This window comes from Caloenas nicobarica, chromosome 13 (genome assembly GCF_036013445.1).
Source record: "Caloenas nicobarica isolate bCalNic1 chromosome 13, bCalNic1.hap1, whole genome shotgun sequence".
Lineage (NCBI taxonomy): Eukaryota > Metazoa > Chordata > Aves > Columbiformes > Columbidae > Caloenas > Caloenas nicobarica.
Window position 1 is genome coordinate 1,956,264 of NC_088257.1, and position 24,194 is coordinate 1,980,457.

The 24,194-nt window shown below is 58.3% G+C and overlaps 2 protein-coding genes across 2 annotated transcripts in view; one reads left to right on the forward strand and one right to left on the reverse strand.

Moving 5' to 3' along the window:
• The window catches only part of PPARGC1B (PPARG coactivator 1 beta), a 51,822-nt gene extending 31,012 nt beyond the window's left edge, over nt 1-20,810 (reverse strand). Inside the window, exon 1 of the mRNA XM_065644230.1 lies at nt 20,722-20,810. Coding sequence (XP_065500302.1) covers nt 20,722-20,805 — 84 coding nt within the window. The 5' untranslated portion in view covers nt 20,806-20,810. The remainder of the gene's footprint in view (nt 1-20,721) is intronic.
• Nucleotides 20,811-22,509: 1,699 nt separating this feature from the next.
• Nucleotides 22,510-24,194, forward strand: part of STK10 (serine/threonine kinase 10) — a 500,646-nt gene continuing 498,961 nt past the window's right edge. Inside the window, exon 1 of the mRNA XM_065644280.1 lies at nt 22,510-22,514. The gene's annotated coding sequence lies outside the window, so the exon portion shown is untranslated. The remainder of the gene's footprint in view (nt 22,515-24,194) is intronic.

The window sequence follows — 24,194 nt, forward strand, 5'->3', positions numbered from 1 at the left end:
CGATAGCTGCTGCTGTCCTGAAATGCAGGATGACGCGGGATGCAGCCAGCCGCCTGCTGCACCAGGGCTGCGGGGCTCCTGCCATGGACGGCGTCCGACCCAGGGAGCCCGGGTGGGAATGTGGTCCAGCCCTTGTACCACTTGTTGGAAAAGGAAGAGGAATCAGCCAGCCCAGCACATGGAGGAGAGAGATGCCAACCCAGCTGCACCAGCAGCAGTACTGGGAGAGAAGCTGGCAACAGGCTGGGGTGGCACAAGAGACGGCTCCATCACTGCAACATGTTTCTTTACTACAACTTCTGTGCAACAAAATAAGGCCTTTGCCAAACTAAACGAGAGCTAAGCCAGCTCCTTCCAAGGCTCCCTGGGATGCTCTGCTCTACCCATCCCGCAGCGGGTGCCAAGATCTTGTTGCAGGTGTCAGTTTTTCTGTTTGGGGTGTTTTTCCAGCTGGTGCTGAATGTCCTTGACCAGCTTTTCTGCAAAGGTGGCATCAAGCTGGTGGAGCAGGGAAACCTGCCTGCGCTGAATAGTAAAACCTACTGGCAACGTCGTGACGCTTTCCCAGATGCTGCATCTAAATATAGACTCCTCATTTATTACCCTGCCAGCTGCTGCATTTGGTGCAAGAGGGGCCAGGGGGCTGCACTGATGCTCCCGCTTGCCTGCGGCTGGGGACTGCCTCTATGCATCCAGTGCAGAAGCTCACATTGGCTTAAACAGGATGCAAAGTATAAAATAAAGCATGAGCCTTCTCCCCCGGGCATCTCCTGAGAAACGGGGTTGGTTTGCTGGTGAAATCCTGTGGGGTCCAGATCCCCCACTCTGCATCCTGGAGGGGTTTAAAGATGCGCTGGCATGAGCAGGTCCTGCCTGGGTGGGAAGGGATTCCCCCTGCTCCTGGCGAGAGCAGCGCTGGTACCCAGGCCGCCTGGAGAAGGATGCGCGGCCTCCCGGTGGCTTCCCTGCTGACGGAATGTGGGCACGGCTCCTCACCCAAACCAGCCACGGATGCCAGTGCTCGACCTGCCTGCACTTACTGTCACCCTGAGGCTACAGGAGAGAGATCATTTTTGCCAAACACTCAGGTCACATCAGGATTTGTCCCTCTGTTACACATCCTAGAGGGAAGGAGACATGTCCCAAAAATTGCTGGGGACATGTAGCCTCTGTGACACTTGTCGAGGTTTTCCTGAGACACCTGGTTCACCAACGGGAAATGCAGTACTGGGGGGGAATGGGTTGATGATCAGGGCAGGCAAGAGAGGACGGACATTGTATCTCACAGGGCTGGGAGGGCACAAAATCCCCCAGGCTCAGCGCTGGGATGTGGTGTGAAGGCAGCTGCCATGGGGCCAAGGCACGGGCGGGAGCAAGAGGGGTGCAGCCCGGGATGCTGGAAAACGCCGCTGGCTGCCGCCCACGCTCGCCCGTGGCTGCGAGCTGCCATCCCGCAGCACCGTTCCGCTGGCAGCCAGCCCCGCGCTGCCCGGGCAGCCTCCCAGGCTGCGTGGCCGCTTCTCCCGAGCTCCCACGGGGGAGCATTTGAGGAGTGGAACTCAGTGGGACCCCAAAGGTGCTTCTGCTAAATCCCCAGCACTGAGCCCAGCCTACAGCCCCACCAGAGCTGTCCCAGGAGGTGCAGGGCTGGAGGGCAGAGCAAGCTCCCCAGACCTTTCCTGCTGCTGTCTGGTGACACCGGAGCAGGGGCCCCATGCAGGAGGCAGGATGGGCAGGGAGCTGCACTCCACTTGGTGCCATCAAGCCCCAGGCTGTGTGCTTGCTGCCTCCATCACCACATCTAGGAACAATGGGTAAAAAATCGGGATGTGCTGCAAGCCAGCCCCTACCCCCACGCAGCTGGGAAGCCAGGTTGGGCCAAGGCGCTGCTGGCTGCTCGCAGCAGCCATCCCCGCCATCCCCCCCGCTCTTGGCGTCGAGTCCCATTGAGACGGGGCCAAGCAGGACGGGAACTCCAGGCATCCTGCCTCCTGCTGCCGGCGCTCCCAGACGGCGGGTTCACGCTGGGACACCTGCTTCCCGGGTGGCCAGGTCACCCTGCTGCCAGCACCACCAGCCATGGGCAGAGCTCCTGCCCTATGACCGCAGCGCTGGCCAAAGCAAACAGCCCTCCAGCTCCCCAGTCCGCCTGACCTTTCCCCCACAGCCACCGCATGGGCCAAGCGAGAGGCTGGGGAGCAGCGGGAGGGAAGGGGTTAATCCATTAATCAACCCTGCTGAAGAGTGGGATGGCACTCACGGGAACGCCAGCCCTGCACCCCATGAACCCGGCACTCAGACCACCCAAGGGTGTCGCAGAGTGGAGGGGTCTGCTGAGGGCTGGCAGCGTGCGCTCCTCTGCATGAATAGGACCACATGGGGGCAATGGCAAAGGCAGCATGGTGGCTGCTGTGCCTGTGCCACCGCTTACGCGGACACCGGGGAGCTGCTGGACTTGCATGGCACTTTAGCTGCACACCCACCCACCGCACACCCACCCACCGCACACCCATCCACCGCACACCCTCCCATCGCACACCCTCCCATCACACACCCTCCCACCGCACACCCTCCCACTGCACACTCTCCCACTGCACACCCTCCCATCGCACACCCTCCCACCGCACACCCTCCCACTGCACACCCATCCATCGCACACTCTCCCACTGCACACCCATCCATCGCACACCCTCCCACCGCACACCCTCCCACCGCACACCCTCCCATCGCACACCCTCCCACCGCACACCCATCCATCGCACACTCTCCCACTGCACACCCTCCCATCGTACACCCTCCCACTGCACACCCTCCCATCGCACACCCTCCCACTGCACACCCATCCATTGCACACCCTCCCACCGCACACCCACACATCACACACCTGCCCATCGCACACCTGTCTATTGCACACCCTCCCATCGCTGGCACAGGGAAGGTGTGACACAGGCACCCCAAGCATCCCCAGGGCAGGGCCCGAGGTGACTCCCCCTGCTCCTGAGCATCTCGGCTACCGGCTGGAAGCTGAGCTGGGTGGCTGCAGAAACAGCCACAGACTCCCAGGCAAAAGGGCACAGTCACACCCCAGGCTGCTGTCCCCATGTGGGGCCAGGTGGCACAAGGCACGGGGCTTGTGCAGGGCAGCTGAAAATGTCACCATCCAACCGATGGGTCCCAGGCCCCCATGGAGTGTCACCACTGCTGCGGGGGCTGCACAGGATTCCTGCTGCCAGTGGCCCATGGGGACCTGCAGCAGCACAGCGGGGAGGAGCTGGGGCTCCGCAAGCCCATGGGAACTCCATGCCTGGGAACATCCCCCAGACCAACCCTGGATACTATAGGATGTGCCCAGTCTTGAAATTCCCATTCAGTCCTCACTTGGGACCAGAGATGGGGGACATGTTTTGACCCTTGCGCCTCAAATCTCACCATCTTCCAACCGAGTTTCATGTCTTTGGAGCTTGGGGAAGCCTGAAGCAGTCCAGTCCGTACTACATCCCCATGCTCAAGGTGAGCTGGCCAGTCCCTCAGCCAGACCTTACAGACAGCAACAGTCCTTCTTTTGGGGGAATGTCTGGGCTCGCAAGGCAGGAGCATGAGAGAGCTCCCGGTGCCTTTGGGGGCTACAATCCCCTTCACACTATGTTCTCTGCTCAGGGACCACCCTATGCACGAAGACTTACAGCAACCCCCGAAAAACCCAAAGATGATCTCTGGACAACCTCCTCCTCCCTGTGCTGACATCTGCTGAAGCAGCAGAGGGGACACACGGACGCTCTGCTTCTGCCTCCCCTCTCTGCCCCACAGGCCTTTCCCCTGCTTTCCCCAGGCTTGCGGGGGGCATAAACCCTTGGGCAGTAGCTGGTATTTGGGTAACAGGCCACAGAACGCTGGGGATGCAGAGCCAGGAGCATGCGCTGCTGCCATCCTGACTGATGGACACGGCTGTGTCCGTCTGTCCGTCAGCACAGCAGCAGCGCATACTCCAGCAACTCTCCCACGGCCGCCAGCAAACACCCCCGGGACCCTCCAGTCCAGATGTGAGTGGTGGCAGATGGGGGAAGAGCTCAGAAAGGAGCAGAGCCCGTCTGCCTGCGGCTCTGCCCTCCCTGCCTGCGGCTCTGCCCTCCCTGCCTGCGGCTCTGCCCTCCCTGCCTGCAGGTCTCCAGGCTGGTGGGGCCTCCCGTGGCATCATTACTTTTGACTCTCCAGGACCGCAGCTTATTTTGGATGGTGACATGTGCCGGGTGAGACTCTGCTGCTGTCCAGCTGGAAGAGCTCTGTCCCCTTCCCTGCATGGATGCTCTGCAACCGGCTCTTCATCCCGAACTGGCCATGCCTCAGTTTCCCCTCCTCACCCTCCAGCTAATGACAGTGCCCCTCTCCCACCTTTCCCCGCAGGAGGATTTCGCTAACGCCTGCCAAGGGATTTGCAGCTATAAAGGGCTCGCTAAGTGCTAACAGTGCCTGGGAGCCGTCTGGCATCCATCCTGGCAGACACCCAGCACCATCCCAGAGAAACATCTGCAAAAACCGCACCCCACGGCTGCCGCCCCCCAGCCCTGGGCAGCCCCTCGCCCCGGCCATCGCCCCTGGCCCGGGGCGCAGGTCCCGTGGCAGGGTGGCAGTGCCCGGGCAGCCAGCACAGGGGACATCCAAAGAAGGAAAGGAGTCGGACGCATGAGGAGCCGGCTGGGCTCCCTGGCCAGCCTGCTGGCCCATACTGTAAAAGGAGTGGGAACAGGGACTGCACAGCTCCGGCTCCAGCAGTTTTAAGATGGCTGTGAAGCCCAGAGGAGGAGGAGGAGGAGGAGGAGGATGACAACATTAACCCTCCCGGCGCTGTGCTGCAGCCCGGAGCACCGCGGTGAGGACAAACGGCAGGTTTCCTCAGGCTCCACTTAACAGCAGATGGACCGGGGTCCCCCCAACTCCCACCCGGTCTCAGGCAGCTGGTGATGCCGTCAGGCCCGGGACCAGGAGATGCTGCTCTCTGGCCATGGGAAGGAGAAGGACAAGGAGGAGAAGGAGGAGGAGAAGGAGGAGGAGGAGGCACACAGTGGGTGCCTGCAGGAGGGAGGTGACCCTCCATGGATGCAGGACGCTAAACAGGCCCTCAAACACCCCTTGACCATGGGCTCCCCAAGAAGGTGCCCTGCCCCTCATGCTGTCCCCAGCACCCCACATAGAATCATAGAATCATTTCAGTTGGAAGAGCCCCTCAAGATCATCAAGTCCAACCATAACCTGACTCTAGCACTAAACCATGTCCCTAAGAACCCCGTCTAAACGCCTTTTAAACCCCTCCAGGGATGGTGACTCCACCACGTCCCTGGGCAGCCTGTTCTAATGCCCAACAGCCCTTTCCGTGAAGAATTTTTTCCTGATATGCAATCTAAACCTACTCTGGCACAACTCAAGGCCATTTCCTCTTGTCCTGTCACTTGCTACTTGGGAAAAGAGACCAACACCCTCCATGCTCCAACCTCCTTTCAGGTAGTTGTAGACAGCTCAGCACCAGGGCTGCAGCACCCCACCGGGGCTCAGCAGCACCGGAGGGGCAGGAAAGGGGCACCCATGGGTGCCTCCCCTCTGGGCGCCTGCCCGTCGGCACTGCCATCCCTCGCTAGCTGCTCGGCAGGGAGCAGCAGGGCTGAGTGTTTGCTCAGCTTCCCTCCTCCCTGTGGACACGCACGTGAATAATCACGTTTTTCCTGCTTACTGTTTTCCTTTAAAAACATCGGGCTGGGCCTTCCCTGCACTTTTCTGTGGGATTCATCAGAGCTGCAGGAACCACGCGCAGCGACTGGAAGAGCAAAGGTATCAGGCACTTAATGGCAACTTCCTTTCTCCGAAATGTTTATTGCTCATTGACGTCAAGTAATTATTGAGAATTATTAATTAAGAAAGCATTTAACTGTGTTGCTTTTGTTGAGGCTTTGTCATTACAATTAGTTTATCGGCCAAGGGGAGAAACATCAGCCTTTGCAGTTGCTCGGAGTGCAGCAAAACGCCTATAATTAATTTCCCTTTCCGCAGCAAGTGTTTTGCTGTGACCTACCTTGGGGACTTGCCTTTCTCCAGGTGTGCCAACCACAACAGCTCTGGAAACACCCAGCCAAAGGGACCTCAGGAGGCCATCGGATAAGAACACCATGTCCCCTCTAGTCCGTCAGAGGCAACTACGTGTGGATAGCAGGTCTTTTCAGGAAAGCACCCTGGCCAGGTGCCCTGACCTCGCTGCGGGGTTAATGGGGTTGAGTCCCGTGGTCTCTCCAGGGCCACCCTGCCGGGCTCCTGTGCCACCCTCTGCCATGTGCCCATCTCTCATGGCATCTGTCTCCCTGTGCCAGCACTGGCGTCCTGCCGCGGAGCGGCACGAGCGCCGTGTGCCGCAGCTCCTGTCTGAGTGGTGCATGCACGTGCGTGCCCCGTGCACAGACCTGAGGCGAGCAGCAACGTGGCTGCTCCGCCACCCAAACCCCCAGGACTGGCTGGAGGAGAGGGGATGGCTGGGAGGCAGGATAACCCCATGGGATGCTGAGCTGCCTCTTCAGATGGGGGCTTGAGCACTGTCCTGGAATCCTGCCGCAGCTCAGGCATGGCCAGGCGAGCCACACACAGGCCCCTCCAGCAGCAATGCTGCCTGCTCCTGCCTCTGCTGGGGCATCTGCAGCTCTTCCTTCCTTCCTTCGTTCCCTGGGAAAGCTGATGTCCTGGTGGGCAGCATGCAGGTGAAGCAGACAGGTTGCAGAGCCTGCGCTCCCAGGGTCACAGGCTGCAGTCCTGCTGCCTGCAAGGGGAGAGCTCCCGCAGCCCTTCTACAGACCAGGCTGCAGGTGACTTCCCGACGGCTGCAGACAACCGCAGCCCTGGCACCCCCAGCCCCATGGTCCCAGGCCGGTGTAGCCCCTCGCAGCCCCGGCGCACGCACCCACAGGCACAGCACCAGCAGGGGCTGGCAGCCCCCGCTCAGCAAGTGGGTCAGCTATATATAAATGGAGCAGCCTCAGCGGTGCCGGTACCGGGCACCTTCCTGCCTTGCATCATCGCCACCCTAAAAACCATGGCCTGGAGACAGGGGCTGGCTCAGCCCAGGCTGTGGTAGACATGAAATGCTGCCACATCGCCAGATTCACTGCTGAATTCTCTTCAGCCATCGCCCTGAGAACCCCCAGCCCCATACCCTGCTCAGCCAGAGCAGTTGCCATGGAGTCTGCGGGGGGACCAGGTAGGACCGATGTCCACTGAAGGGATGCTCGCAGGAGGCGATGGCTGCAAGCTGTGCGTGTACTCCTCCACACAGAGCAGGCCCCCAGGAGGGAGATTTCCATTTCCATTCACTAAAACCAGCTGCCCCAGCTCCCATGCACCCAGGCAACAAGCTCAGAACCTGTCATTAAGGCTGGGCAGGCAGCCCCTGGGCTCGAGGCGCACAGGCGTGCCCGCTCAGCAGCACGCACGGCTTTGACTCGCAGGGTGACACTGAGCAGCTCCAGTGCAGCACATTGCTGGGTAAGGATGTTGTGCAGGAAGAACGTGTAATTGGGCAGTTCAGTCCCAGTATCCCCAGTTAGCTGCACCCCAAGGGCAGATGATTTCCCAGTGCAACCCGCCCCCCTCAGCTGCACTGCTGCAGTTTGCGGGTGCGGTAAATGCGGTGCTGAAGCCCAGGCAAGGCATGGTTTGGGGTGCTTTGGGCTGCTGCCCCGTCCACAGCCACACCAGCACCATGCAGGACGAGAGGGCTGGTGTTCATCCTGCACCCCCGCGAGCAGCTGGAAAAGCCCTTTGCAGCCTGCAAGTCTCCAGTTGTCTACAGTCCAACATCACCAACTTCTCACCCAGCCCGGAGGGTTGGTTATTAGGGAAAAACACTTTAATGAGGCAGCTCATTAAAGGCAGGAACAATTTAGCCCAGGAACCTGAGGAACTCTGTGACTGCCGAGTTCAAGAAGAGGAGAAATAGGCCTTTCCCTGGCAGGGGTAGGAGGTGCTGCCTCAAAGCGGTGGGCTGAACCCACGAGTCCTCAAAACCCTTTCAAAGCCCTGCACCCTCCCAGGAGTCTGCATGAGCTCTGAAGATGGAAAATGCTGGGAAGGGAGGACCATGGCTTGAAACCTAAGAAAATACCCACTAAAATACAAGTGGAAAACACTGCATTCCCAGTAGTCAAGTTCAGGCACTGCCTCCTCTACTGATCAAGCAAAATCCCAGCACCAGCGTGGACTTCCAGCAGCGATGCTCCAGGGAGAAAGCCTTTGGCACAACACAGCCCCGCGAGAGGGGAGCGACGTGGGAGGAGAGGCAGAAGGCAAGCAGAGTTCAGAGCTATGGTCACCAGAGAAAAAATAACCCTGGAAAAAAATCCCGCTCCATTTCCCACTGCAGAGAAAGGTTTGCAGATCTTCTCTTTCCACAGCCAAATGAAGCGCTGGCGAGCAGCGGGGTGAGCGGGGCACCCCAGGAGGTTGGGGTTACCTCAAAGCCACTTGGGCAGCAAGGAGAAGAATCAGGCCCATGCAACGGCTGTTATGAATGAAGGTGGGAACAGTGCTGCTGAAGACAACTTTGTGAGCAGGTACTATTAATAGCAATACTATAGCTCTTTTTCTTTTTTTTGCTTTCTGTAAGGCTCTCTCTGGGATTGGCGAACGCTAATGGATTGGGCCCTGCTACAATGCCAGGGAAGCGCCGGCACGTCCGCCTTGCTGGAGCCCAGCAGCAGAACGATGCCCTCGAGGAACCAAGACCAGCAGCAAGCGGCCGACTGAGCCAGCCACCCACCACCACCGCAGCACACCAGTGCCGGCCCCGCCACCACCACAGCACACCAGTGCCACCCCCGCCACCACCACAGCACACCAGTGCCGCCCCCGCCACCACCACAGCACACCAGTGCCACCCCCGCCACCACCACAGCACACCAGTGCCGCCCCCGCCACCACCACAGCACACCAGTGCCGCCCCCACCACCACCACAGCACACCAGTGCTGGCCGCACACGCAGCCCGAGCATCCCATGTGGGAGCTGCTGGCGAGGCTGCCACTGCGCTGGTTTCCATGACGACTTCAACACTCGGCGCGAGATGGAGATGACGGGATCAGCCAGGAAAGTAACTGAGCGGAGCTGGCATCCTCCGTCTGCCGCGGCCGGCGGCACAGCCCTGTGCAGCTGGCTGGCACAGGGTGAAGCCCAGGGAGCCTCAGGGCATGTGGGTCCTCCTTGTCTTACGGGGCATATGCTGGCTGCCGGTTGTCCCCGTGAAGTGGAGCCTGCCCACCCCATCGGTCCCTCCCCGAGAGCTCCACGAAGCACAGTCCAGGTCTCAGCCCCAGCCCCGCGCTGGCCAGGTGCACAACCAGCACCGGAGCACCCAGCCCCGTTCGTGTCCCTGGCTCTCGCCCTGGTGCTGCTTTCCCACTGCTGGCGGGGCCGTCTCCCCAGCGGCACCACCTCGGAGCACACACATCCCTTCACGCTCCAGCTCGCGGTGCTCAGCTCCTCTCTGCAGCCCAAGGAGACGCTGCAGGCTGGGGACGAGCTGGCACCAGGGCCAGCCAAGCCCAGCAGTACCAGCCTGCACCAGGACAGCCCTGATCCTCACCAGCCCTCAGCCCCAACAGAGGCTTTCCCTGGCTCCCAGGTAACCTAAGATCCAGCTCTCCAGCCAGACAGGCTCAGTCGGATGCCCAGGGACGGCGCGGAGCAGCGGGGAACCAAACACCTGCAGCATATGACTCCCCTGCTGGTACAATCCCCCCAGCCCCAAAAGGCACCGGCGCCCACCGAGGAGCGCTCCTGGGGGACCCACCGAGGAGCGCTCCTGGGGGACCACGGCCCTCGCCAGGCCACCGCGCGTGGCCGCTGCTTTCCAGGCTGCTGGTGAGGAGCACGGGGCTGCGGCAGCGCGGCGGGCGGCTGGGACCCCCGGCACCCCCTCCCACCCGCCGGATCCTGCTGTGCACACTTTTATTCCAGCAGTGCAATTAGCCTTGCTGACCTCTGAAATCCTCAGCCTCTCTAAGCAGCCATGCATTAAATCCCAGATCCAAGAGTGGAAATAGACTTGGTAAAAGGCTTACGGCCCTATTTATTACATTTTACGCATGACGGAGTCCGACAGCACAGCCACGGCGCTGCGGTTGGTGCTGGCTCTGCCTCTGTGCCAAGGCAGATGGACAGACAGACAGGCAGGGTTTGGAGCAGGCAGTAGAGCCTTGGCGGGTGTCTCTTCCCGGCTGGGCTTTGGTTGCCAGCTGAGTGCTTCCTCAGACGCAGGCAGGCAGGGATATCGATCTAGATGAAAGCTAACACTGCTCTCGGGGCTGGGTAACCGTATCTGCTGCACATTTGTATTCCTTAGAGCAGGGCAGGAGGGCTGCAGCCATCTGCCGGAGCGGCTTGGGGATCCTGGGGATGCTGCAAGCCCTCCAGCCGCATCTCCGGATCTCCAGCACCACCTCCTCCCATTTCAATGCGCAGCTTTTACCTTCTCTATTTCACCTCCACCTTGCTAGGGCCAAATAACACAGACCTGAGGAGGGCATCACCAAACAGCAGAGTCCTTCACTGACACCTCCCCAGGGGTGCTCCTGCCCTGGTGGGATGGCAGGGGTGGCAGAGGACCCTGCACAGCGGGGCGAGCACTGGCATGAGGCTGCAGAGCTCTGAGCTGGGCAGAGGGCATGGTGAGGGGCAGGGACGGGCAGCAGGGAGGTGTTCACACGTGCCTGCATCCCCCAGCCACAGCGTGCAGGGGAAGGAACAAGAAAAACACAGAGATGAAGGCTCAAACAGCTGAGGGACCCTCTGCTTTCCCACATCAAACATCAGGAATCCTCCCACATGTCTCCATCAGGGCCCGAATCAGCAGACAGATGAGGGAGCCCCTGCAGCGGTGCTGGGCAGTCAGGCTCTCGCCCTCAGTGCTGCAAAGCGGGGAGGAGCAGAGGGGGCACACGGCAGTGCCTCCTCCACACGCTGTGCTGCAGACTCAAGCAGCACACCGTGTGCTCCTCGCCCCAGGTCCCTGGGACACTGGCACATATGGACACAAACAGCAGCTCCCCGCTTCCTCAGAAGGGACCCACAGCATCCTCATTACAGGGCAGTCGGAGATGTCAAGAAACAAAAACAAGGGCCACCCTGTGCACCTCTGAGATACTGGGTTTCCATCAAAATTTGGTGCAACATGCAAGCCTTGCTGATCCCAGGTGGCACAAGGGAACCCCACCACACCATGTGGGCAAGCTAGCGAGGTGCCCAGACCACTCAACAAACCCCGCTCTTGTACGCACTCCAAACACAATGAGGAGTCTTGTGCATATGCAGAAGCAGAAGTGGGTCCATGGGATGCGCATGATGCCCAGATCCTGGTGTCACCAGCATCTCAGCCACGCGTATGGGTCCCAGTGCCCACGAGGGTGGAGAGCGCACGTCCCTGGCAAGGGGAAATGGCACTAGTGGGGCATCCCTCAGCTCAGCATTTCAAAGGGTCATTTGCACATCTTCCACTAGAAGAGCTCAAAGGCTTTTGATGCCTGCAGTGCCCTGTACACCTAAGAGCAGCAGGACCATCGCCCTTCCTTGCCTTTCCAAGCTCATGTTGCAGAGCTGGCTCTGCTCCAGCAGCCCTGAATGATCCCCCCGAGGTGCCACATCCCCACGAGACCCTTTGGCAGGGCAGGGCCCTGAGGTTTCACCCTGTAGCTCAGCTCTGCTGCTGTGCTTCAGCACAGCTCCTTCCTGCAAGGGGAGCTGATGGCACGTTACCAAACAGCGTGTTTGGGCGTAGATGGGCTCTGGCCTCAAAAGGCATGGAGACATTTAGGAAAAAAACCCTGCAGTTCACATCTCAGCAGGTTCTTGTTGCCCCACCAGTCACTGCCATGAGCTCCCCACAGCCCCAGGGTGGCTGCAAGCCCACCCTGTAATGGCAGGGGAATAACTCTCCCGGCTTGACTGAAAGAGGTTTAAATTCCCCCTAACATCCATCCACAAAGGTCCCATACCCACCAGGGCACTCACAGACTAATCCTCCCTCCAGAACGGCTGCTATATTTAGGCATCTAAATGCGACAGAGTGGCTCTTTCCAAAAAATAGTTAGTTTGGGTTACATAAATACAGAGAGAAACTTGAAAGCTGTGTTTCCAGGTCCTTGCGCTGCCATAAGCGAGCAGCAGAGACAAGGACAGTCTCCCCCCGACAATCTGCCTTTATTTTCAACTCGGCTGCATGTGCGGTGGGTTTCCAGCTCCTCCGGGCAGCAGGCAAGCCCTTGGACACCGAAGGGAGGAAGGGCATCAGGGGCTTCTGATGCACTAACACAGGAAGGGAGAATCCATCCCCGCAGGCAGGCCAGGCAGCACAACCGATAGCACAGCCAGGAGAAGGCAACCGAAGTAAATAAACCCAGCAGCTCCAGCCCTCCCCATCCTGACAGTCCCCCGCGACATCCCTCCCTGCTCACCTGCCGACTTCCTTCCTCCTGCATCCACTTCCATGTCCCAAAGCCTGTGGTCCCACAAGGAGAGGAGATGGAAGTGCATGAGCACATCCCAAACAACCCCGGGGCTGCAGGGCAGGGGCTGCCCCTGCTCCCAGCTCGGTGCGGGGTGCTGGGGACGGCTGGTCGATGGTCACCAGGAAAGCAGCGTCCCCACCAGAGCTGAGCGACAACAAGCACCATGGGGCTTTTTGGGGACATGTAACACGTGCTTTCGTTTTCAAAATATATATAAATAGACACACTTATTCCTCACTAAAAGGACATGGCAACAAGAAAAAATAAATTAAAAAAAAAAAGCTCAAATACCATCCAACCTTTCAGCCTGGGAAAACCACACGGTTCTCATAGGTTTGAGCTCTGTTACCTGGGAAATGGGTTTTAGCACCGAAAACCCACATGTGCCAGTCTCCTGGTGGGGCCCACACAGAGGCAGAAACTTCCTTTTTAAGAAAAACATCTGCAGTTTTTTCTTTTCTGTATTAGCACAGCTAGGTCGTGACTATCTGTGTGCAAGCTTGCTCATAAGGAGACACGATGCTGCTTGGCTTAAATCTCCAGCTATGCAAAGCTCTGGGGTTTATACTGTTCAAAAGGAGGTGTAAAAATCCTCCTGTCATTAAGGTGCTGGAAGGTGGCTCTGAGCCACACACACCTCACGCAAGCCCCGGGGCAGGGGGGGAAAGGAAAGCAGCTAAGCAGCTGCGGTTTAAAGGGAGCCGACGGGAATGCAAAGTTTAATTAGCTTGAAGCCAAGGGCCATGGAAGGTGCAAACATTTGCACCGAGGCTGTGCAAGTCCCAGGAAATCAGGAGAGAAGGACTTGAGCTGGAACAAAGTTCAGTCCCTCCGTGCTGGGCGCCAGGTGAGCAACCTCTGTGTGCCGGGAAAGGGCACGACGGGCTTGCCTGGCACAAACCGCGGCGCAGCCCCGGTGTCCCGCCCTGCCCTCTGCCAACACTGCCCGCGAACAGCCGGGGCCCCCGTCCTGCCGGCACAACGTGCAGGGAGCCGAGGAACCGCGGCTGCCCCAGCCCCGCGCCCGCCGCTGTCAGCACGCGATGCTCACCAAGGGGCTGGGGAAGGACAAGCCAGAGCCTGCCCCTGCTTCAGCCTTCAAGGAGAGTGTGATGTTTTGCACCTCCAGCTCCTTGTGGTTATCCCAGCACAAGCACAACCATCACCCCGGCTGCAGCCAGCGCTGCTCTTTGCACTAACCCAGCTCGGCTGCTGCGGGGCTGACTGGAGCTCAGCCCCATCAGCCTCGTGTGTGTGCTAAGGGTCATGGTGGTGTCCCGCTGGGACGTTTCCCAAAACACCCCACAGCTACATTTGCACTTTCTTCATTTTAAAAAAAAAAAAAAAAAAAGTAACTCCTACCCAGGCACTTTGGCTAAAAAGAAAGCAAGAAAGGGCTCAGCAAGAAGGCTGCCGTGGCTGTGGGACAGCTGGGGCTGCTCCGGCCGCGGGTCCCCTCGTGGCAGAACCAGGTCCCCAGCTGTCACTTGCAGGCAGCAAAACCTGCAGTTCAGGCAGGAGGGAGGAGAAGAAACACGATTAGAGGCAGCTGGGCTTCCTTCCGTGCACAAGGCACAGCGGGCCGGCGCGACACGCTGCCCCGGCGGCAGCTCAGCCCCAGCAGCCCCCGCCTGCGCCGGGATGCTCTGCCTGCTCCCCTTCATCTCCCCCCACCACAGGATTTCCTTGCTCTTGATGCACATGAAAATTAGGAAATGAGGGTTCCTCAGGGACTAGGTGAGGAAGGCAGCTTTTGGCGGGGGGAAAGGATGACACCTCCCACACCCCTCTCCTGCCGCCCCATACACTGGGGTCAGACGGGGTCCCGCAGCCTCCCCAGACAAAGGCCAGGGAAGCAGAAGCGACAGCTGCGATGAACTCTCCGCAAACTGAAACAGGAACACAAGAGGCTGTTTCGGCCGGCGTGTTCCCTGCCACTGCAGGCAGCAACCGCAGGGCGCAGAAGCGGTGCAGAGGAGGAATTCAGAAAATGCATCTCCGTAAAGATAGGCTGCCCTGCCACTGTAGTCGCGGCAAGAGCTCGAGGCACTCATTTTATTCTCCGCCACCTCAGCACAAAAAAATCCATATAAAGCGTGTGCCGCTCTGTCCCACGGGAGGGGAAAAGTGTCCCATCAGCCCTCCTGGCACACCAGGGTCTCTCCGGCTCAGCCCCCATCACACGGGCTCCCCCTCGCCGGGGGCAGAGGCCTCCTGCTCCCAACTGCGAGGGCAAACACCAGCCCATTTGGCTGCCTGGGCGAGCAGGGAGTGTGGGAAGGGCGGGTACGCACAGGCAGGTATAAAAAGCTCCTGTGATGCTCCAGCAGGACCCTCATCGTGCTCCCCCAACAAAGCTGATGGTATGGGGGGCACTGGGGAGGCACCCAGCACCTGCCAGCTTGGCCGGGGGGCAGCAGGGATGCAAGACAGGCAAAGCATTTTCCCTAAGTCCCCGGTGCGATCAAAGGTTAGTCTGGCTGCTGGATGGGGCCATCGCAAAGAGCCCCCGGGGCTGCCACAGCCTCCACGCCCCCAACCAGCAGATACCAGACTTGCCACACGGGCGACATCTCCCCAGGAGGTTTCCAGCTCTTACAGGGCCAAAGAAGATTTCCAGCTTTTATATTTCCCTGTCTTAATTATGAAACAAACTCGTTTAACATAGCAATTCACAGCAGCTTGACCCTGGCTGTTGCCTCAGCCTGGGGAGGTGCAGCGAGACGGAGCACGGTGAGGACAGGGCTGATCAGACCCCGAGCGCAGCCAGATCTGTGCAAAGTCCTTCGGCATTTCTTGGAAGCTCCCACTATGAAAAAAGCAATAAATAAATAAATAATTTGAGAGCCAGAGCTCAGGAAAAGTGCTGAAAAGCAGAATAGCCGAGTGATAAGGGAAGGGAAACACATTGGCTGGACGATCACCCTGTGCCTACGGTGCGGCTGCCCCTGGAAGTAGGTCAGTACCTCACCTGACCACTCGCCCCATTAACTTCAACCTTTAGTCTCTGGCTCATTCCTACAAGCAGAGGCCGCTTAAAACATCCTCTTCTAGGTGCTCACAGAGGGTAGTTGGCCAGGCAACGGGCAAGTGGTGAGAACCTGCCCTCCCCAGCACGGCATGTGGGCAGGGGAGCCCGCTGCCTGCTCCCGGGGTGCGGGCAGGGGAACCAGCTGCCTGCGCTTGGGTGCGGGCAGGGGAACCAGCTGCCTGCTCCCAGGGTGCGGGCAGGGGGCTGCCCCAGCCCGTGCCCCCCAGGGACGAGAAATGCCACGTGGCCGGGACCATGACGGTCATCCCAGCGCAGCCGCGCTGGCAGCAGTGGCTCCAGCATGTACAAAGTTCCCCCGCTGCTAAATCACTTCAGGCTGCCAAGCAGTCACGAGAAATCTAAGCCCGCGCAGGGTTGCCATGGAGCAGGGCTCGGCCACGGGAGCCCAAAGCCGATTCCTCCAGCAAAGGCGTTTGCCGATCGAGGCCCTGCCGGCACCTCATGTCCCCGGCTCTTCTCGCCCCAGCTCCTTGGTAAGGGCAAAGCAGCACAACATGCGTGGTCCCAGCGGAGCCTCGTCTCTGGGGACAGCCCTATCCCGGCAGAGCCAGGGCCCCCTCCATGCCGGAGAGTCCCACGTGGCACTTGTGCTGAGCGTGCCCTGCAGGGATGGTGCCCCTCGCCCCGGGGACACCATCCCCAAGGCCATCGGCTGGCAGAAGCAGCGGTGGCTTTGGTGGCGTTTGCCCTGCAGGCACTGGGCAGCAAAGGCACCGGCTGTCCCTGCGCAGCCTCCGCGCCAGTGGGATGGGTGACGTCCCCCGTGGGTGCTGGCACACACGGGCCAAGGGAGAGCATGCCTCTGTTGGTGCTCTGCCTGCTGGCAACACAGACATAGGGCTCCCGTGCTCTGACACGAGCTGCCCCCCAACCCCACCATGGGAAATCTCTGAGCCTGGTGGGCTCAGCACGCTGGCAGCACAGCAAACCGCCTGCCAGGAGCCAGCCGCTGCATCCCGGTCCCCAGCCCTGTGCCAGGCACTGCAGGACCCATTCCTCAAAGCCAGGAAGGGGTTTGGGGCAGGAAGAGCATCCCTCTGGGCATTTTTCGTTGGACAACCGACAGCACTGAAGTGCCAGAGCAAGTGGAGTTTCTAAGTACAAAGAGGCTTTTGACATTGGAAAGGTTAATGTGGGAGAGAGATCTATCTCCTTCACAAAGCTCCCTTTGCTGGAGGCACTAGGTTGAGACCTTAATTATTCACCTGTTGGAGAGGTGCCTTTCCATTACAGCATGAGACAGGAGCAGGGATGTGCAGGGAGGAAAGCCCACGGCACGGGGCAGCGCCGGAGCCCTGCCAGGGTGGAGAGCGCACCCAGGGATCTGCTCCAAAGCAGGGGGTGCGGGCAGGCAGGTGTGTGGAGAGGCTCCCCGAGGGGGCAGATTTCAGGCTAGCCCTCCTTTCCCCCGCAGCTGCTCTCTCCTGGCTCCGAGCGGCAGGCTCAGCAGCGCGCCACGCTCGCCATCTCCCGCAGCCACTGCTGCGGCTGCCGGCATCCTCAGCAACCACCACCCCCCACCTTGCAAACGTACCGGCATGGCCTCTGCTAAATGCCACCGGTGGTAACAGCCACCACGCCACAGCCTCCCGGTGCCAGCCGGGGACAGCGAGGGGGTCTCCAGCCTCCGTGATGCAGTGGCCCTTCGACCTGAGCTGCAGCAATTCAGCCGGGCTGGAGACACGCTGTGCACAGGCCTTTGGGCTGTCTCAGTCACCCAGACCACCCCAAAAATCTTTCAGAGAAAAGCTGCATAAAAAGCAGAATATCAGTCTGCTCAGCGAGGACTGTCAGAAATTCGGGATGCATCCCTACGTCACTACCAGCAGTAACAATCCACCTGATGGACTGCTTTTCCACCCAGGGCTTCACTGTACCTCCCGCACTCATCAATGGATTAAGCTGTTAGCAGGAAGCTGAGAACTTAAGGAGAGAATATTGTATTTCAGTTCACGTGATCTTTAAGCATCTCTCTGAGAAGCAGCCTGTTGGGTTGGTTTTTTTTTCCCCTGCTGCACTTTGTTTGGAGTTCTTAAACAAATCGAAACTGTAAGATCGAACTGTCTCTGCCTCTTGCGAGGTTGCTGAGAGCTGCCGGCCGCTCCGTGGTGCTCTCGGCAGAGCTGCCGGGCTGGCACTTTCCAGCGCCTGGTACCAGCAGACAAACCAGCTCCAACCAGCTTTATGCCTCCGAGTGACAAAAAGTGGCACAAAATGGATTAAGTGGGCTCAGAAATTACATGTTTTGAATCTCAACAAAACCAAATAACTTTTTTGTTGTTGTCGTTGTTAAAAAGGGAAAAGGAGTTGTCAGGAGAACGGCACACATCAAGTAAAAAACCCTGATTTTATTTCTGTAGCAATGCAGGTACCACGTGAACCATCACTGTCCTCAATATTTAAACAGAGGTTAGGAGGCAACCTCAGCAGAAGCCCATATAATTAAGGAACTGATACAAATACCATGTCAAGCCTTCGCTGTGCATCTCCCGGAGAGCCCTCCTGAGGATTCATCTCCTGCAGAGGAAGGAATCCCCTGGCACCCGCAAGCACCCAACTGCAAAACCTACTGCAAAAGCAAGGACTGGGGACGAGCGTGGGGAAGAGAGGAGGAGAGTCAGAGTTCCTCAAGATTTCCACGAAGGAAACAGCTAATATTCATGATCTCGTGGCCTCCTGACATTGTAGCCTCGCAGGATAATCTGATCTTGTGCTGGAGCGCTGGGGACTTTGCAGAAGCAGCTTTCGGGTTTCATTGAGGAGTCAGTAACCCAGTTGTAAGCAGAGGCTCGTACGGTAGTAATGGGGAGAGACGTCAGCGGCCAGCCCGGGACCGCCTCTCGCTCCGAGTTACAGAGCAGGCATGTGACAGCAGCCAGGGCTGAAGCCTTCCCTGCAGTTTCATCAGAGGTTAAGGTACAAGCACAACACATGCTTACAACTTCAGGCTTTTCTTAAGCAAATCCATGCAAATCATAGCGGGGGGGGCTTTTTTTTTTCCTGTTATTTTTTTCTTCTTTTTTTTCTTTTCTTTTTTCCCCAGCCTTTAACCCCACTGTGCGCGGGACAGAGAGGAAATGCAATTATCAAAAGCAGGCGCGGGAGAGCAAACCCAGGCTGCACAGCACTGCCGAGGGAACCCGCAGCGGGCTGCAAAGATCCCTTTGCTGCTCTTCACGTTATGCACCCTGCAGACGTCAGACTAGCACTGTGTGCCCATACCAATACTGCTCCCTCCAGTATAGTGCACATAGGGGAGAATGAGAGACAAAAGAGAGCTCAGCCACAGCAAATCATACTTAAAGAGATGTCATAAAAATGGTCTCATTTCATCACAGGCCATTTTGCAATCCTGAATTTTGCAGGGAATATTCACAACATGGTGGTTTTGCACCACAGAAGGATGACATTTCTCAGGATTTTTCTTTTCCCCTAAGTAGTCCTTTTTTGGAACAAGATTCCTAAATCGGCATGTCAAATGCTGACAGAAAAAGCGAAATGAAACAAGCCTTGAGATGTGTGCTGCAATCCCATGAGCTCTTCATTTCATGTTAAGCATGTGGAGAACGGGCGGGTTATTGCAGGAAGAGGAGCCGGGAACTTTCACCTGCCCAGGGAGCAGCAGGGCTGGTGAGAGCCGCAGCCTTTCTGCCACACTTCCCAGGGATGCCATCCCATACAACCAGCTGCCTCTTCTCTAGCCGACGGTTCCCTCAGCATTAATAAATCGATCCAAATCAGAAAATGCAAACCGCTTGCAAAATCTTCTCGGCCTGCTTCTCACCCTTCCTGACCCTTCTGCTGTAATCAACCTGTCAGCAGCTCTTCGTTAACAACCAAAGGTGCCACCTCCCCCCGGCTCTGCCCCCAGCGAGCTGCCCGGGTCCCGTGCCAAGCGGGCGGCTCTGGAGCTGGTGCATGCAAGGAGAGGCGCCGGACCACATCAATCTAGCTGGTGGCAAGACCTGCCTGGTTCTGTCTGGCACACGCACCAGGAGCAAATCTGATTTACCAAGTCTTGAGATCTTATTTGTTTTGAAACCAAACAGCAGGATTAGTCCCCGTCCCATTCCTCACACACATGGTCCCGCTGTTTGCAATCAGGTGAGAGAGCAAGGGTTGGGATGAATGTGCTAGCTTCACAACCAAAGCTATTTTGTAATCTGTCGTTATGAAAGTGAAGGGCTGGAGGGATGATATATAACTACAGAAAACTCTTCCCACTTGCACCAGTCTCATCAATCCGACTGCAAAATGCACGGTTGTGCTCCAGATCGGCCACGGCTCTTGCTACTGCCCGGCTTATTGTATAGCGCCAGTCTTCCACCCCCCAAAATGGAAAAGCATGCAAGCCCTATAGCCAGCACGGCTCGCTCTCGTGATCGTGCGGGAGCTGCCAAGGAGCCTTAATCTGATTTTAATACCCAGCTCAGTCCAAAAGCGAGCCCATCCACGTTTTGGAGCCGCTGACTCGCAGCGCCGAGCCCCCTCTCCCTGCCACCCGCCCCGTTCCCAAACCGCCATCCCCCAAGATCCCAGCCCGTATGCGTGCAACTGACGCTCGGCATGACTCATCCCACAGCCCGGCTCTTATCAGCCCCCACCGCGCAGCCCCCTGCGGAGCGCCCCCCCTCCCGCCGCCCTGCACCGCGGCGTCCCCCTCCCCACCTCTGCAGCGGGGGGGCTGTTGCAAAGGGGTGTGTGTGGGGGGTGCCAAAACCGATCGACCCATCAACTTCTCTCCCTCCCTCCCTCCCAAATTCCCCGCGAGGGCGGGGGGGGACGCGGGAGTCCACGTGCGAATGGTGCTGAAAGCGCCGGCGGGGCTGCGGGGCTGCGGGGCTGCTGCCGCGCCAGGGCCGCCCCGAGGCCACGGAGAGAGCCGCGGGGGCGGCCGCGTCCTGCGCCTGCCCCCTCCCCTTATTTCCCCCTCTGCGCATCCGTGGAGCAAACGGGACCCCCGCAGATCCTCCGGGCACCTGGGGTAAGAGCCGGCCCCCGCACTTCCCCCAGAGGGGGGATGCGGGAACCGGCTTTTCCCCCGATGTGCCCGGGAAGGAGGGAGTCTGCCGCCTTCCCCCCGGCAAGTTGCACCGCGCTGCGGAGCCGGACAGCAGAGCCCCGGCACCGCCTGCCCTACCTGGCTGTCAGCGAGGTAACTGAAGACGAAGGAGGAAAGATCCTCATCGAGCAGAGAGCTGCAATCCGGCCCCGGCTCCGCCATCTTCCACCTCCGGCTGGGGCTGAGGCGGCACCGAGCATGCAGCAGGCGCGGCGGCGGCGGGGAGCCGGGCGGCCGGCGGGGCGGAGCCGCCCGCAGCCCCCGCCCGCCGGCTGCGGAGCCGGGAGGGCGGCGGAGGAGCGGAGGGGAGGGGGTGGGAGGGAGCGGGGCGGGAGGGGGCGGCCGCGGGTGCGGAGCGCCCCGTGGGGCTTGCGGCCACGAGCGGGGCACAAGCGACTTCCCGCGGGACACGCACCCACTTGAAGCGCTGCCGTGCGCAGCTTAGAAGTGCCCGCCGCCCTTAGAAGTGGGGACACCCGGGGTGCTGCCAGCGTCACAGTGCGCTGCTCAACAGTCCCCAGATCATCCCGTGTTGAGATGTATAAACCCTCAGTGCTGCGTGTTGAGCGGAGGGTCACATCCAGGCTGAACCGGGGACACTTCCATGCTCGCAGAGTGCCCCATGGGGCTTGCAGCCACACACGGCGCACAAGCACCCACTCGGGACACCCACTTTAAGCACTGCTGTGCACACATTAAGAGCCCAGCCCTTAAAAGTGGGGGTACCCAGCACCAGTGGGCACCACTCAGCAGTCCCTAGATCACCCCATCCTGAGATACACAAGTCCTGAGCGCAGTGTGGTTACTTCCAAAGGCCAGGCTCCCTGGGTCTGCACTGGAGTGGGGCCAGCTGGCTGAGAGCAAAGAGTAACAAGAAGGAAAAGACCTGCAGGTTTCTCTCATTTTCATCTCAGTGCTCATCCCACTATTGCTGCGAGCATCTTGATGTCACGCACATCATTTTTCTGTCTCAGGTTTTGAGGTGTATGCTAAAAGCCCTTTCAGAAATAATTAATGACAGGACGAAAAATCTCACAAATGTTCTATTCACTTGCCCGTAGCAATTACATGGGAAAGAGCATGGCTTGGCACTGCAGCCTGCATTAGCTGATACACAACCAAGTGGCAACACCTGCAGCCTAATGGCTCCAGATCCTCAAGTGCCCTCAGATGGATCAGTGTAAATGGCTGATGAAGCAAAGTGATATGGAATGATGTAGGTGTTGGGCCCTGTGTTGGGCTCATGATGGGTGAACAGGAGGTGCTCTTTCCTCTGGTAGGAAAGGCTTGTTGCCTATCTGCGTTCTTGCCTTGCCTTTGTTTCAAAGGGAAAGCTGGTTTTTGCCACTTTTTATTACCCTCCAGCCCCGCTTTAGTTCAGGACATGCTATGAATGCCATGCAATGTAGCAACATTGGATTTTCCCTGATGATCCCAAGCCTTGCATCAAAAAATGTCAGCACACAGCATGTGTAATATCATATGGCTGGTGAGAGCTGGGCTGGGACAAAGCTGCCGCCAACTCTTCCTCATTGCTGCAGCACTCTATTACTAATTACTGTTATGAAGTGCTGAAACAGTTACCCAAGGTGCTTTTCAAGCTGCTCTGCCAGCAACAAAACTTCTCTTCCCGTGGGTGGGAGCTCTTGGCCCAGAAACGCGGCTGCCGGGATGCGGGGCTGTGGCTCCCAGCAGGCTCAGCACAGCCCTGCCGGGCTGCATCGCAAGGGCCTGGACAAGGAAATTTTCTTGCTCTGGGGCACGTGCAATTCCCTGCAGACCAAGACTTGAATCTCCAGTTGGTCCTGCTGGCCAGTGATCTGGAATGCGTTCTCCCTCTAGTCCCCACTTTGCAAAATATGCAAGCTCTGAAATCTGTGGAGACAGGAGGTAAGCTGAGAACAGGAGGGATGTTCGCCCTGTTGGAGGAAGAAGCAGGACTGGAGGGCCTCACTATAAAAAGCAGTCCTTTGGGAGGAATTTGTTGCACAAAAGGCGAGGTTCTCGTTTGAGTATCTCGTGATTTCCTTTAAACCAGTTGTGCTCAAATAGGAAGTAACCATTCATGGGAATTACTTGTGAAAAGTTGTTCTAAAATCAAGCTGTGCATAGCCACGTGTTTCAGAAATACCTTTTCCCATCTGCTGTGTGCAAGCACAGTTCCTTTCTCTTTGCTTTCTAACCCAAGAAGATGAGCCCTTTCCAGTCCCCGCGTGATGCAGCCTGTGGGCCATGGGGTGCAGTGATCCACATGGTGGGCTTGGCTGGGATCTCAGAGGCACCGAGGAGAATAAGGAAAGCAGAGCCCAGTTTGTGCTGCTCCATTTCTCCTCTGGACAGAGACAGGTTAGGGCTTCTTTCAGCCAAGCAGGCAAAACTGGATGGGACATCGGGGTCAGGCTGCCCTTCTGCTGAGAGGGGTTCAGACAGCAGCAGAGATGGAGCAGAATGGGGGCGTCTCAGAGTGCTGGACTTGTTGCTACTTCTGGGTTTCAGTGGGATCCTGGAGGATGAAGTACGGTTGCTCATGTGGCTACAAGTCGCTGTTAACATGCTCCAACTTCTGCTGCTGACTGCTCTGGACTTCTGCACAGTGCAAGCATTTTTCTCTGCCTTTTGGTTTTTACACCTACAGAACAGAGTTCACACCGCTTCCCTGCATCCTGGAGCTGCTGGGGGGATCGGTTCAAACAACACTCCTAAAAAGGGCTTCGAAAGCACCAGGAGGGAGGCAAAGGAGGACAAGATGTTTTACCTGGTATTGTCTCCACCTTCTCAGAAGTCAGTCACGTGGCAGCAGGTAAAGAGGGCATCTGATCCATGGTACTTCAGTGCAGTGGTGTGAACAGGATGTTATATTCCTCATGTATGTGAACCCTTCTCTATCTGCACACAGGGTGACCGTGCAGTTTCACGAAGTGCTCACAGCTTTTCTCCTCAACCAGAACCTGAGCTTTGCAAGCAAGAGAGCTGACAGAGCTCTGGCTTCTGCTATGCCTCGTATTTATGTACTCAAAGAGGTATGAGCTGCAGCTGAGCAGAAACGAGCCCCCCAGGCCCACCCCTGGTCTGCGGCCCCGGCTGAGCCAGAGCACCCTGTGGCACTACAGCCGGCTGCAGCAACACGATGATAACCCAGAGGGGCTGGGAATAATATTACCAAGGTAAAGTGTAACAGGAAAATCTGCAAATGCCCTTTCAAAACAGCAGGGAGCAAGTAATGTCATTAGGCCAGCGGTCAGGAGGGGACAGGGTTTGAAGGTACCCTTAGCCTACCAAAGGACAAATGTGGGACAGGGGCTGGAGCCAATGAGCGGCAGCTGGACAGGAGACACCCTGCGCTCTGCAAACTCCCGCCTTCGGTTTCATGTTGCAGCTGCCCCTGTTTGTGGCTGGGAAAATGTTGTAAGGACCGGGCAGCGCGGGCGGTGAGAAGCAGCGGCAAATGAGGCTCCTCCGCATTGCAACATCCCCAGCCTCTGGTGGGTCCTCACCAGCCGCCCATGCTCTGGCACTCTCTCCTGGGCACCAAAATTAAATGCAGTCCCAGG